Source organism: Hermetia illucens, chromosome 1 (assembly GCF_905115235.1).
Source record: "Hermetia illucens chromosome 1, iHerIll2.2.curated.20191125, whole genome shotgun sequence".
In the NCBI taxonomy this organism is placed as follows: Eukaryota; Metazoa; Arthropoda; class Insecta; order Diptera; family Stratiomyidae; genus Hermetia; species Hermetia illucens.
In genome coordinates this window covers 187368238-187382775 of record NC_051849.1, presented here as the reverse complement: position 1 = coordinate 187382775, position 14538 = coordinate 187368238, and the positions used below count along the sequence as shown (strand labels likewise).

General features: G+C 40.4%; 1 protein-coding gene across 4 annotated transcripts in view; it reads right to left on the bottom strand.

Annotated features, from left to right (window-relative positions):
* Positions 1–14538, bottom strand: part of LOC119652450 — a 168591-nt gene that overhangs the window by 10624 nt on the left and 143429 nt on the right. For 3 of the 4 annotated variants that reach the window (XM_038056599.1, XM_038056620.1, XM_038056627.1), the window contains 3 exons: positions 6894–7085; positions 6600–6828; positions 6327–6469 (listed from right to left, as the gene is read on the bottom strand). In XM_038056599.1, the coding sequence (XP_037912527.1) occupies positions 6327–6469; positions 6600–6828; positions 6894–7085 (564 nt within the window). The remainder of the gene's footprint in view (positions 1–6326; positions 6470–6599; positions 6829–6893; positions 7086–14538) is intronic. The other variant, XM_038056610.1, reaches the window with a different exon arrangement.

The following is a 14538-nucleotide window of genomic DNA, read 5'->3' as shown; positions in this document are numbered from 1 at the left end:
GAATAAAACTATCATCAATGACTCATGAATGGTAGACGACTTGCACTGGATTGGCAGAAAAATTTACCATTCCAAAACACCGTATTATTAGCTGTAGAAGTTAATTTCCACGATTTTCACCACTTTATTTTGTCGAAATGAAAGACTTTCCTATTTAATGAATTTTGTCCCGTTATTTTCTCGTAGGCTGTCGTACGGAAGGTCACGGTTCAAATCTCACTGGTGACAGTGGAATTTGTATAGTGATTTGACGTCGGATACCAGTCGACTCAGCTGTGAATGAGTACCTGAGTCAAATCAGGGTAATAATCTCGGGCGAGCGCAATGCTGACCGCATTGCCTCCTACAGTCTACTGTAGTGTACCGTTACGATCTACGAATGAAGTGCTCTAACACACTTCAAGGCCCTGATCCTATATGGATTGTTGCGCCAACGATTATTATTATTATTATTTTCTCTGTATTACCAGCTTCTGTATTACCACCGAGGCTCATCAAATGTTCGAACGGTGATAATGCCCCTTCAATAACAACTTGTAAAGAATAGTTCCAGCGTTACAAATTTGATAATTTCGATGTCAACGACAACAGCCGACCAGAATAACAAGAAAAGTGAAAAGGAAACCTTCTGACTCTTTTGTATGAAGACTCGGTTGAAACTCAAGAACAACTCGAAACATTATTAAACATCACTCAGAAATCCGCTTCTTTTCGATTGCAAACTACGCGGAAGACGGAATATTGTCAAACCGCAACAAAAAGCAAAGAAAAACCGGTGAAAAAAACTGCTTGGATAGGTTCCAAAGGAAAATATTTCTCCATCGTATCATCACTGGTAACGACTGGCACTACGACAATCCAAAACGCAAGAAGCGATCTCAATCCCAATATCCACTGAAAGAAGGCTTTACTCTGTATGTGGTGGGACCAGCGCAATATACGGTACTACGGTACTGCAAGCCTCTTCAACCTTCAGCAACTAGTGCAGTTGCCCAATCAACTTGGAGTAAAGGGACCGATGTGGACAAGCTGACACGACAAATTGATTCTTCTCCATAACAACGCAAGGCCGCACACATCACAGAACCGACCAAAGAATCGATAGAAGATTTCAAATGTGAGGTCCTACACCACCCGCCATACTTTCCAAATACCACGGACTGGCGGAGCAGCACTTCCGAAATTATGAAGCCATTGTTATTTGACCATGGCAATTATTTTTTGAATGAAAGTATTCTTAAAATTTAAGTTTTTGTTTGTCAAAACACCATAAAAAATACGAAAATGAAAATGAATAATTATAATTTAATTAAGAAACGCCCTTTATAACTGAGGGTAATTACGTGGTATTTCTAGCGATTAAATTATTGAAATAATTAAAATTTGCTTTTTCTATTTATTTTTTATTGGTCTTACAAATTCCGGTATTTCGGGAACCATTTATTCCCTACATCAGTGCTAACAAGTCCTGAAAAGGACAAAAAGGCGATCAGAAGCAGTAGTGACTTTTTCGGCAATGATAAATACAGTGGCAGAGTATTGACAAAGAAAGCCGATGAAACCATCAATAACTACAAATTAAATATCAGAGAGATGGCTGGAACATGTACATTGCTTATAGACCCGTTGAATTTAATGCAAAAAGGGACAGCAAGAGACAATTTCCAAGGCTGAATTAAATACAACATTCATCAAAAAGCCGTTACTGGAGAAGGGAGATGGATTTATAAGTACAATACGCAATCCAGACATCAGGCGAATGAATGCCGAGATTACAAAGGTTTCCAAAACCGAAAAAAACACTTTTCAGACAAAAAAAGGAGGCGCTACTTATGGTTTTCATGGATTAATTTAGCCTTATGTATGTTGGCCAGAAGGTCTGAAACTACCAAACGCAACGAACACCAACCCATAGCCATTGAATTCTTCCCAGAATCAAAGGCCGGCGATGTGTCGCGAAGTTACGACACGATATTCTTTACTAATGGAACAAAAATAGTCTGCGTGGTAAGAGCGGGAATATTTTCAGATGCGCTCAGCATAGCTGAGTCGTGTGTTGCAAGCAAAAATATTGACGATCCTGGAAGTATAGCGATAGCTGCAGGTTTTTATTCTAAGCTCCAGGCGCAACATAGTTATTCTCACCGACAACCAAGCCTCCATTAAGGCCTTGAACTCGGCGGCGACATCCGTCATCCGTCGTAGAGCAATGCAAGGATGCGATGAACACTCTGGGTGGCCCGCTCAAAATCACTCTCCTCTGGGTTTCCGGTCTAGGTAACAATGAGGGTAATGAGCAGACCGCCGGACTGGCAACACAGAGCTCTGCTCTCAACAGTTGTTCGATGGGCGCACTGAGGACTGTGAGGAATGAAACCCACTCGCTGCTGACTTCAGATGACGAAGGATCATAATCTCCGCTCAGTCAGTTAGGAGCAGGTATTGTTTGTGAACGCTACATGCTAACTTAGGAGGGTTGAACCAGCAAGATTATACTCCCCTTGTCTCAATAGTGATCAAAATGGGGACCACAGCGCTAGTTAGGCTTCTCAGAGCGGTCACTTATATTTACCTATCCTCCAATTCAACACACATAAATTTACCAGATTTCGTCGACAATCCAGAACGAGGAGCTGCGTGAAATAATTCTATGTAATCTGGTGAGCTCAGTGTCATTTTTATCGAATCGAAGATGAGAAGTTTTGTCTACGTGCGCAACAAATACAACTAATCCAGTTACATGCAGATCTAACTGAAACATTCAACCATTTAATAAGCGATGGAGTTCTATCGAGACGAGCTTCCCCGAAATAATAGTACTTTTTTCCTAGCATTTTCCCAATGATTCCAATAATCGCCATAAACTTGAAGAATCGGAGGAAGCTATAAAACGAAATACATATAATCCAACTGTACAAGAAATTTTGTCTGGTCAGCATTTGTTTCTAGAAGAATTTCCAACACACATGTCATATCATGCATTGAAGCAATATTCACTATGCTTTTACAGACTAGAGTAAGGAAGAGCAACCCTATTTGAATTAGGAAATCATACACACCTGTGAATTGCCGGTTTGACTCTTCAACAGTTATTTTACATCAACTGTGCAAAAACAGCTCAACTCATAGTAATATTTTAATTTGATGACCATTTGTGAGAATATTATAACCACATTCTGTTTTCCAATGCATTTGCTTCTAGTAGAGCAGATTTGTTTTGTACAATCAGTTGAAGGTTGGAAGTATCGTAGTGCGGTATATACCAGCTTAATAGTTGTGAAGCATGCCTCTAAATTCTATCCTCATCACCATGTGGTGCTCGTTAGGTGCAGAAAGTCTACAAAACCCAACAGGTGGGCAAGCCTGACAAGAGGGGGATGGAAAGGGTAAGGTTTCCTCCGGGCTCGGAGTTTCTGGGGGGCCCAGAATAGAAATTTCAATGGAAAAAAAGAATAATAGAGGCCCAAGTAATCTTTATTGTTACTGAAGATGGAACTTGGATTCATCATTATGAATTTGAGATGCGGTGCAATGACACAAAAAGAGAACACCACTGCCAAAAAAGTTCAAAGTATTCCAAACAGCGAGAAAACTCATGACTAAAGTTTTTTGGGATTTACAAGGTATTACCGGTTTTGAAAAAAGTACGCTAACAGCCAATGGAGAACTGCGTTATGAAATTGCTTTACGCATTAACGCAACCTGGCTGAAGTGGCGTTCCACAACTGGTGTTCTTTGTGATCGACGTATCAACGAACGTCTCAAATCTAAAATTTACCGCAATGTCGTCCGTCCAGTCGCTCTATATGGTTCTGAGTGTTGGCCGACTATAAAAGACAATGAACGGCGTCTTTGGAGACGAAGATGCTACGTTGGACCAGTGGCGTCACACGTTCAGATCACATCCGAAATGAGAATATCCGCGATCGTTATGGTATGGTCACGCAATTCGTGCAAACGAGAATTCACTTGCCAAGATTGGTCTGAACTTCGAAGTCGATGATAAACGACCAAAAGGCAGACCTAAACAACGGTGGCTTGATACGCTAGATGGGGATTTGAAAGCCTCGAGATTGCACCCAGATCAGGCATTCGATAGAGCCAAATGGCGAAGCCGATCACGACGAGCCGACCCCGCTTGCGAACGGGACAAAGGCTGAGGAAAAAGACGGACCGGTTTTGAAAAAAGGTATCACCATAGAAGCGGACTACTATGCTGGCCTATAAAAATTAAAAGATGCTGTGACGGGGAATGGGCGGCCAAAGTAGACCACAGGCGTGCTCTGCCTTTTCCTGTGCAAATGCCACGGATGCGATGGGTACCATTCACAAACTACGATTTGGTATACTGGATCACCCTACATATAGTCTCAGAAACACCATTGTTGTGATATCTGGTTGGAGTATTACCAGCTAAATGGCCCGGTTTATGGTATGTTTAATCCCAGCACGTAAGATCCAACTCTACAAGAAGAACAATTCGTCAAACACAAAGAATGGTTGTTTAGTATCAATGACATCGAAAAAATCGAAACGTTTCTTTAAAATTCTGGTGTTTGTGATGAAAGACATTTATACTGTATTTTGCAACCCTATACCCGAGGCATCCATTTAAGGAGAGAGACAGCGAGTCTGATTTCACATTGACTAGGGCAGTCGTAAGCTAATTGAAATCTACAAAATTATTCAATTGAATTGTTAACCGTTTGCTTGTAGTATGTCATTCGGTTTGATTACACACCACTGAAAGCGTTTACCAAAAAATGTTTTTTACAATCTTTGGATTTACTGTGAGAGGTTAATTTGACGTTGTATTTGGTTGGCGAAAAAGGAATGGATGGATAGACAGATAGATGGGGACACTTAAACACATCTTGTGATGTACTTATCGCATCGGGTCATAGTATACGGCGATTTGAAGACGACAATCTGGGCTACAGGTGTCTCTTTGACAGTTTTATGACCGTACGTTTCAACCTCAAGTTATAGCGCGTCAAAGATGGTGTCCACCAAAGGCAGAAATTCGGATACTGTAACGATTCGTACAGCACAGCGTTGGTTCGATCGATTTCGTTCTGGTGTAGTGGATGTCGAAGATACACCCACACTGGTAGGCCAATCGTCGTAAAAACCGATAAAATCGTCGAAATCATCCAAGTAGACCGGCATGTGAGCATTCGCTCGATTGGCCAGGAACTGGGTGAGGATAAAACCGTTTGGAGATTAGATTTCAAAAAAAGGTGGATGTTTGGGTGCCACACGAATTGACACAAAAAAAATCTCTTGGACCAAATCAACGCCTGCGATGCTCTGCTGAAACGGAACGAATTCAACCTATTTTTGAAGCGGATGGTGACTGGTGATGAAAAATGGATCACGTACGAAAATCTCAAGGGAAAAAGATCGTGGTCGAAGCGCGGTGAGCCGGCCCAAACCATCGCCAAGCCCGGAAGGTTTTGTTGTGTGTTTGGTGGGATTGGAAGGGAGTCATCCACTATGAGCTGCTCAACTATGGCCAGACCCTCAATTCGGTCCTCTACTGTGAGCAACTCGACCGTTAGAAGCAGGCGAGTGACCAGTAGCGGCCAGGATTGGTCAATAGGAATGGTGTTCTGTTCCACCAGGACAACGCTCGGCCTCACACATCTTTGATGACCCGCCAGAAGCTACCGGGGCTCGAATGGGATGTCCTATCGCACCCACCGTATAGTCTGGACCTGGCACCAACTGATTACCATCTCTTCCGGTCCATGCAAAACGCTCTTGGTGCTACTAATTTCGCCTCAAAAGAGGCAAATTACTACAAGACAAATTTCAGGAAAAATTGTAGAAAAGTAAGTAGTACTGGAAACGGTTCGGCCCGAAAAAACAAAGGATTTGCTTCGGTTATAATAAGGCACTTTCTCCAACTGCATGCAAAGGCTGAACGAAAAATTTATAGTTTAAAACAGCCACCAGAAAGCAACCGCTTTCCGCTGATATTTGTTGTCCGTGTGGTCAAAATGATTGCGACTTAAACCTAGGGAAAATATCCAGATGTGAGGAGAAAATCATGCAAAAGGAAAAAAAGTATATTCTCGTATAAGAAAATGATGCTTTTTTTCAGTTATCAATTAAAGTGGACAACCTTATATACGTCCATCAAGAAATCAATAGAACGTTTTCTCCAATCCCATAGAATATGTAAAAAAAATCGTATTTACGTGGAATTCTATTTGTAGGCGTTCTACCATCGTGTGTAATTGTATAGGCAATGATGAGTGTTTTAATCGCAAGTTAACTGACTAATGAACAGGTCTTAATAGCTTTAAAAATTTTCAACTTACAGGCATTTGAAATGGTGAAGATCCTCTAACTCCGCCTAAGGCAATTAAGAAGTTGTGATTCTGAAGGGCTTGTAAATCGGATTTAGTTCGTTCACTCTGTTCGCTGCTATCTACTTCAGCATTTTGATCATCCAATTTTTGTCCTGAAAATTAAATATTAACAAAATTTAAATAAATACCACAGATAAATTCAATATTCACATATGGCAGCTTTCATTTCCATTATGTGTAGTGAAAATACAAAATTCAATATAAATCAATAATATGACTTACTTTTACGACCAGATTTATCGCCACCTTTTGGTCGTCTTCTTCGTGTATGTATTGTATCCCGTCGCATTGAATGGGGTCGATTAACACCATGTAACTTGAAATATAAACCGCAGGCATTGCATACCATTTCACCTCGTACATTTCGTCGCCAAATTGTTGTTGTTAGTGTTCCGCAATTTGTACAGGACATATCTTTCTGTGACGTATTTGAACTCGATTGTTTGCCCTGCTAATGAATATTCAGCGTTGTAAGTAAAGTGTACATGCATTGCTTGTATATTATTTATTTATTACCTTAGATTTATCTTCTGGAAATGAATTTGGCCATGCATTGGACACAGCACGCGTATCCCCTATGTTACCACCACTTTGATCTACTGCTTGTTGTTGTTCCTTTTTATCCATAAAGTCATTTTTACTTGGACAAGATTGTTTTCGTCTGCCTACTGGTTTGTTGGGTTGACGTTCTGATGAATTTATTTCATTCTGTAAGATAAATAATACTTCTGTTAAGGAATAAGTCAAATAATACAATTAAATTCCGTTTTATGAAACCTGGACGCTTTCGTCTGATTTTGTTTAAATTCAATTTTTTTTCAACATAATTTTAATCATAAAATGTGCCAAAGAAAATAAAAAATGACGCTAAACATACAACAAATGAAAATCAATGCACTTGATTGTTACAAAGAAGACTAAACGACAAAGTGATTCATTTGTCATTCAATTCAGAAGCATTTTTTTTGTTGAAGTGAGGAGTTGAAATGATTTGAATGTTTATTGTTTCTCCGAAAAGATGCCAATGAAAAATGTGATAAGGGACATCAATTCAACCAACAAAAAATTTGATCAGAATGAACAAATGATCAACGCGAAAAACATTAGAATCTGTGGCTAACAAGAAGGTTGATTGGAAAAAAATGTTGAACGCCGTTATACAATCATCAAACAAACCAGAAGGTAGGGAGAGAACAGGCAAAACAAATTATGATTCCAAAGTTTTAGTCGTTGAGCTATCACCACACCACACTTCCGGTCCAGGAAGAGGGTATTGAACCTATCTAACAAATTTGATCGATATCGCGGGAAAACCTCAATTTTCTTGATCAATTAGAGGAAAAATGTAGTGGTGTACTCCTAATTAATTTCCGTTTTTTTTTCAATAGATGGCGTTCTATGTTTTGTGTCGCTGTTGGTCACACATACCTGTCATTTTGTTTAGTTGTTGTTAAATGTCTAAAACGTATTGACGTTTCCCCCAAAAGTTCCTCCAGCGAGTTTTTATTGCGCGTCAAAAATGTCGGCGTACGTACCGAATTTCGAGTATATGCGCCATGCATTGCTTTTCATGTTCAATCAAGGAAAAAAGTGTCCGAGAGCCACTGTACAGTTGTGGAAATTTATGGCCATCGTGCATTAACACTTCGCTGGAAAAACTCAAGTGGGAGGTGTTTAACCATGTGGCTTACTCACCAGACCTAGCCCCATCGGATTACCGCCTTTTTACCTCGTTGGGCCACGCACTTTCTGAGAAGCCTTCGACTCGTACGAACATTTGCGGAAATAGCTCAATGAGTGGTTCACCTCCAAAAACAGTCAATTCTACTGGTGTGGTTTTCACAAATTACCAGTAAGGTGAAAAAAATGTTACGATTCCTTGGAATTATGTGTTTTATTAAAAAAAAACCGGAAATTAATTAGGAGTACACCTGGTATGCAGAAAGGCAGCGTTAGGTGGAAGACGTTTATTCTAAACATGCCCTACTGACTAAAAAATGCTAATTTTAACGTTAACAAGGGACACCGAATTAAATCAAATAGCTCGGAAATCGAAAATTGAGCAATATAATTCAAGACTGATCTAAAATATGTACACGTTTATTTATGAAATGTTTCTTGATGTAATACGAGACTAGACTATCGCATCTGCACCTATAGAGCCCCTAATCAAATTAAATTGTAGAAATCGGATCCAGATGTCAGAAGAAATTAACTTCTCTGCATTCAGTTTATTCCTTAACTTCATTTTTTTTATGATGATGCCAAAACTCAGGGGATGCCATTTGATGCAAAAAAGCTATAGCATAGCTTTGGGTAGGAGGAAGGAAGTTAGGGGTTCGAATGGAGAAGGTACTGAGGAAGGAAGTGGCGACGCACTAAACGTCTGCATGTTGTAGTCAGACGGGAAGACAGAAGATGGTATTCTGTTCCACATTCTTTTAGTTCGAGATAAGGATTCGTGGTATTTCACGGTGCGACTAGCACTGACCCTTAGAGTATAGGGATGGGAGCGACTACTTAGCCGAGTGTTGCGTTTGGAAGGGGTGGTATCAGATATCGATAGCATGAACCAACGCGTTCGAAGAGACCACACGAGACACAGCTCACAACTGCAATCTTCCAACCAATTCATGCAAATTCCAACCAATGTCATGAATTTCGGAAAGATTGGGAGGAATGCAATCCTGCAGAACTCCGAAGACCAAAAACTAGTATGTTACGAAACTCCGCATTATTAGAAAAACTCTTCTCCAAATTAAAAAAAAAAAACAGAGCCAATGTGATATACAAGACATCGCGCGGAAGAAAGCGCAAAGAGGAGTGCGATACCTAGATATGGAAACAATTAAATAATTTTTAGGGGATAGGATCGCTGGATACAACTCAAATTTGAAGAACAAAAACAGGCATGAAACGGCGCTGGCTCATCACTGTCTACACGTGAACAATGTAACTTTCTTCGATAAGTTAAAGTACTACCCAAGGTGGTGCTCGTCACGAAAATGGAGAAAAGAAATCTAGAAGAACGCGTCGCGATGACATTTTACGCCAGATTGGGCGAAACAGCCTCGGAAACGTACGTTAAAATTGTAAAAGTGCATGGTGATAGCTCTTAGTCGTGCCCAGGTATTTCGATGGCATAAAGAGTTTAAGGAGGGGCGTGAAGGAGCGTGGACGACGAGGCGCGGGGTGGGAGACCAGTCGAGGTGCGGACTGACGCGAATGCGCAGCGTGTACGTGCCCTAATCCGTGAAGATCGGCATTTACAGTTCGAATGTTGGCCTCGGAACACGGTATGAACCGTGAAACGGTCGGACAAATTTTAACAGGCGATTTCGGGATGAAAAAGTTGTGCTCGAAGATGGTTCCAAAGAACCTTTCTGAGAAGCAAAAGCAGCATCGAATGACCATCGCAGAAGACTGTTTGGAACAAATGGAAAACGATCCCACGCTGCTTGATCGAGTTAATATAGGCAACGAGAGCTGGTTTTTCCAATACGACCCGTAAACACCAAAGCTCACAATGGTTGTCTCCACAAGCCCCGCCCGAAAAAAAGCTCGCATGAGCAAGGCGAACGTGAAAACGATGATTATTACCCTTTTTGATAGCCGTGGAATCGTTCACAAAGAATTTGTTCCGCCGGGGCAAACCGTAAATCAAGTCTACTATTGCCAAGTACTCGAAAGATTGCGAAAACGAGTCAACAGGGTGTGCCCAGGCATCTCTCGTAACTGGATCCTTTATCACGAAACGCACCGTGCCTCACCGCCCTCAACGTGTCCCAGTATTTAGCCTCTAATGAGATCGCCGTGTTGGAACAGCCGCCTTATTCGCCCGATATGTCACCCTGTGACTTTTTTTTGTTCCCTAGAACAAAATCGGCGGTCAAAGGAACCTATTTTGAGTCAATTACGGACATCCTAGCGGCCGTGACGAGGGTACTCGCAGACATCCCAGTCAAAGCGTACCAGAAATGCTACGAAGAGTGGAAAACGCTGTATAGCTACCCAGGGGGGACTACTTTGAAGGGGATGGCAGAGTTGTAGAATAATTTTTAAATATACGGTTTTCATGGAATCAGTCTTAATTGTCTAACATCGTATGTCGCCCAACACAGCAGTGTTAATACGCATTCTTTTCACTAAACATCACAAGGTGCAAAACTCAGTGATAGTGAGTGTTTGTCTTGGCTTCCCAAATCGCCTGCACTTTTACAACAACTGCATGGAGTGCAGATCTCTTGATTTGAAAAGATCTTATCTCTTACTTGATTTAATAAACTCCTAGAATGATTTCTCCCCTTTTTCTGAACAGATTTCTCGGAATATAATGAAGAATGCTGGACCAGATAATAATTTATCACAGGAATAGGACAAACTGTAGAAGCGGTATTTGTTAAGATTCCATTTGCTAACTTCTGCAGCAAACAAAAGAACAATAAAAATTCTGGTGTAAATTAAAGGACTAAGAAGACAAATATTAAATCTCGGCTCTATTGTTGCTTTGAACAGCGACGCGTAACGGTTGAACTTTCAACTGAATTAAGTGGGGAGTTTATGGCAAGTGAATGGAGAGGACCCCATCTTCAATCCCAATGAAAATTCGTGGCGGTCACCCCCACTCCCCCTTAGAAAGTTCTGGAACCATTACTTTGAGGGTCATGGTAAATCTTGAATTTTCAACTCTACCCCGTTAAATACAGAGAATATGCAAAAGGGAGCCGAAGGTTCTTACTCGCTAACCCGGCGAAAAAATTGCGGCAACCATCTCCTCTTAAAAGTTATAGTCCCGAAGTGGGGCTACTAGACCTTCCCTCTCAAACCTGGTAAAAATCGCGATAGTCACCCTCTCCTAAAAAGTTATGATACTTCATGATAAAGTTTGATTTATTAGTGCCACCCTCGAAGAGAGAGGAGATAAGGAGGGTATGTAGGAGGAAGAACGTGCCCTGAAAATAGCCCCACGGCTTTTTCAGGGAGGGATTACCGCCGAAGGTCCGCAAACCAATTTATCTTCAATGGGCATCTTTTACTTGGAAATACATATTAATATTAAATAACTTCTTTCCTGTTATGTAAAATTTGGAAAATATCCAAGCCATGCAAATGCATATATGTATAATTTGTTCTCCACTAATTACATTAAACTATTCAAAGCAGTCTTGGACAATCACTTTCATCCATTCACGTATACCAGAATAATTAAACAAAACTTGGAACGAAAAAACATTACTGTAACCTAAATTTCCAGTGAAAAGCAAAACGATTTAACAGTAATAATCAAGTGATTATCTATGGTTAGTCAATCATACGAGTATCATCCTAAGAAACTATAATCGAGTCAAATCTGGTAACGAATAGTACCACGGTCCCTACACATCATTTGTTGTGAGCAATTCTGGGAACTGTTTCTAAAAATGATTTTCCCAGAATTTGTATTACTAACCCAGCTGATCGCCGGATATATTTTTTTGCTCGGTATCAATTAATATTCAATACTTTACGCTATGATGTATGTGATTTGTATTAAGAATATGATGTGAGATAGGATTGATTGTGAATTATAGAACACTGGAACAACCGAACATGAATTTTCATGAAGTTGCAGATTTGGAGATAAATATAGCATTCATTAGTAAGCTCATTTTAACAGCGAACTAACTCCAAAGATAGATTTAAGAAAAATATGTGTGTATTTCTAAAAAGCTAACAAGTGAAAGGCATAAATTTAAGAACAAATCACGGACTTTTATTTTTAAAATTCGACCAACAAAAATATTCTAAAGAAATTAGTTGAAATTCATTCATTCACGAAGATTTATTCTAAAGAAAAGGGAGTGGGAGAACTTGATTTGCACCGAATAAAATAGGAGGAATTATAAGAAGGGGAAAAACTCAGAGAAATAAAGTCCGAAGTAGTTAGCCTTGAGCATAAATAAAAATAAAATTTCGTTGAGAAGGAATGTCAAAGGGAAAGCCAGACATTATCGATGCCTGCCTGATAATATCGATTTACACAAACTTGTCGCTGGAGTTATGGCTGTAAGGAATTTCGAAGTAAGCGTGACTACTACGAAAACGAGTAGAAAAGAAGTGATTTTCGTTGACATTTAGGGGTAGAATAGAATAGAAGTAACCATTTTAAAATGAAAGATTACCTTAGAAGATATTTTTCCTTTTTATTGGCTAAAAGTCCCCTTCTTCAGTGTTTTATCTTCTTGACACACCGAAACACTGAAGAAGGGCACAGTTGGGCCCCGAAATCCGTATTTGTATATATTACCAAATACCTTTAGCCAATAAAAAGGAAAAATATCTTCTAAGGTAATCTTTCATTTTAAGACTTCGGCTAACGAACTACCTTCCAATTCAAGTCGGGAAACCGGAAGCTGGACGCTTTTTCTTAGTACGTAGCACGTAATATATGCATATATTTTGTGAGAGTATCCACTTTCGGATGATATTAATATTAATAGTCTTGAATTTGCAAAGAAGTAACAACTTCGACGTATTATAACTTTGTTAGTAATAGTGTGATTTCCACTAAACTTGGTAAGATCATGCTCTATATTATAGCCTACATCACTGCAAAATTTCGTGGTGCCAGGATGAACTTGCAGCCAATTACCAAAAATTATAAATTTCTAAGCCCAGGCACCACATAGTGGCAGCCTCCTTATTTTTTTCAAATTTTTCGGTTGGGTAGTTTCTGAGAATGGCCCCCTTAAAGAAATGATCACTTTCAACCTCCCGCACTCCCCAACTTTCCAACAAATGTCAAAACTAAGACTGACTTTGGAAAGTACTAACCGAGACCTTTAATTTGATACCCCACATGACTATATTTGTTGAAAAAAAAATGTACACCCCCCTTTTGCATGTATGGGGACCCCCCTCAAATTCGCCGTAAAAGGATGTATGCGTGAGCGTTCACAGTTCCCACATTTCTACCACATTTAGCGTTAATCGCTATAACCGTCTCCGAGAAAAATGCGTGTGTCGGACAACCAGACAGACAGACAGTAATAACTCTCGACGTTTACTGTCTATTTTCCATTTTGCACTATTGAATGCATTTTTTAAAATGCATTCAATAGTGCAAAATGGAAAAAAATTATCGAGGCACTCGACAAGCTAGAGGCCCCGAAGTACGTTGTACGCATTGTGGGTGAATTTCTCCTTGGGAGAAGACTTTACTGCGACTCGGACGATGGGCTAAAAATATTCCCGACAACATGGGGGGTACCACAGGGTTCTGTCCTGGGTCCTTTGCTGTGGCTAGTTATGTATAATGGAGTATTGACGCTACGCCTACCGGACAACGTGATAATTATTGGCTTCGCCAATGATATGGTAATAACAGTGGTTCCAAAGCACCAAGACGAGATCGAGATCTATGCAAATGAAGCGATATGGGAGATCAATTCCTGGTTGAGAAATTCTGGCCTTTCACTTACTGAACAAAAAACAGAGGTAGTTCTCATTAGCAAGAGAAAAAAGAACGCAACTGTGAAAATCAAAGTTGGCGAAAAAACAATTTATTCCCAACCATCGCTCAAATACTTGGGAGTAATTATTGACAGAAGACTCAACTTCAAAAGACACATTGAGTACGCCGCAACTTAAACTTCTTCCATCGCTGCAACGATCTCGAGGATACTACCCAACATTGGTGGGCCAAGACAAAGTCGACGTCTTCTGCTTTCGAGGGCAGTCACCTCCGTACTCCGTACTCTACGCAGCTCCAGTTTGGGCAAGTGTTCTGAATAACAAAGTGAACTGCCGAAAATTGGGAATGGCGTGTCGGCTAAATGCACTCCGGGTATTCAGTGCGTATCGGATAGCATCCGGAGAAGCGGCATATGTACTAGCAGGGATGCTCCCCATAGACATCTTGACGAATGAAGGCCGGCGACTCTACGACAAAACGTATGCAGTTGGAGAGTCTAGCGCATTTCGACGGCAGCTGGCAACCGTGGGAATCTATCGAAGGGTGGCAAAAGCGATGGGACTAGCTACAAACTGGTCGTTGGACATACGGCGTCATTCCGGATATTCGAAGACGGTTTGAATGAAGCCATGGGAAATTAAGCTACGAGTTAACACAATTCTTAAGTGGACATGGAGGTTATCGTGCTTATTTACATCGATTTGATCA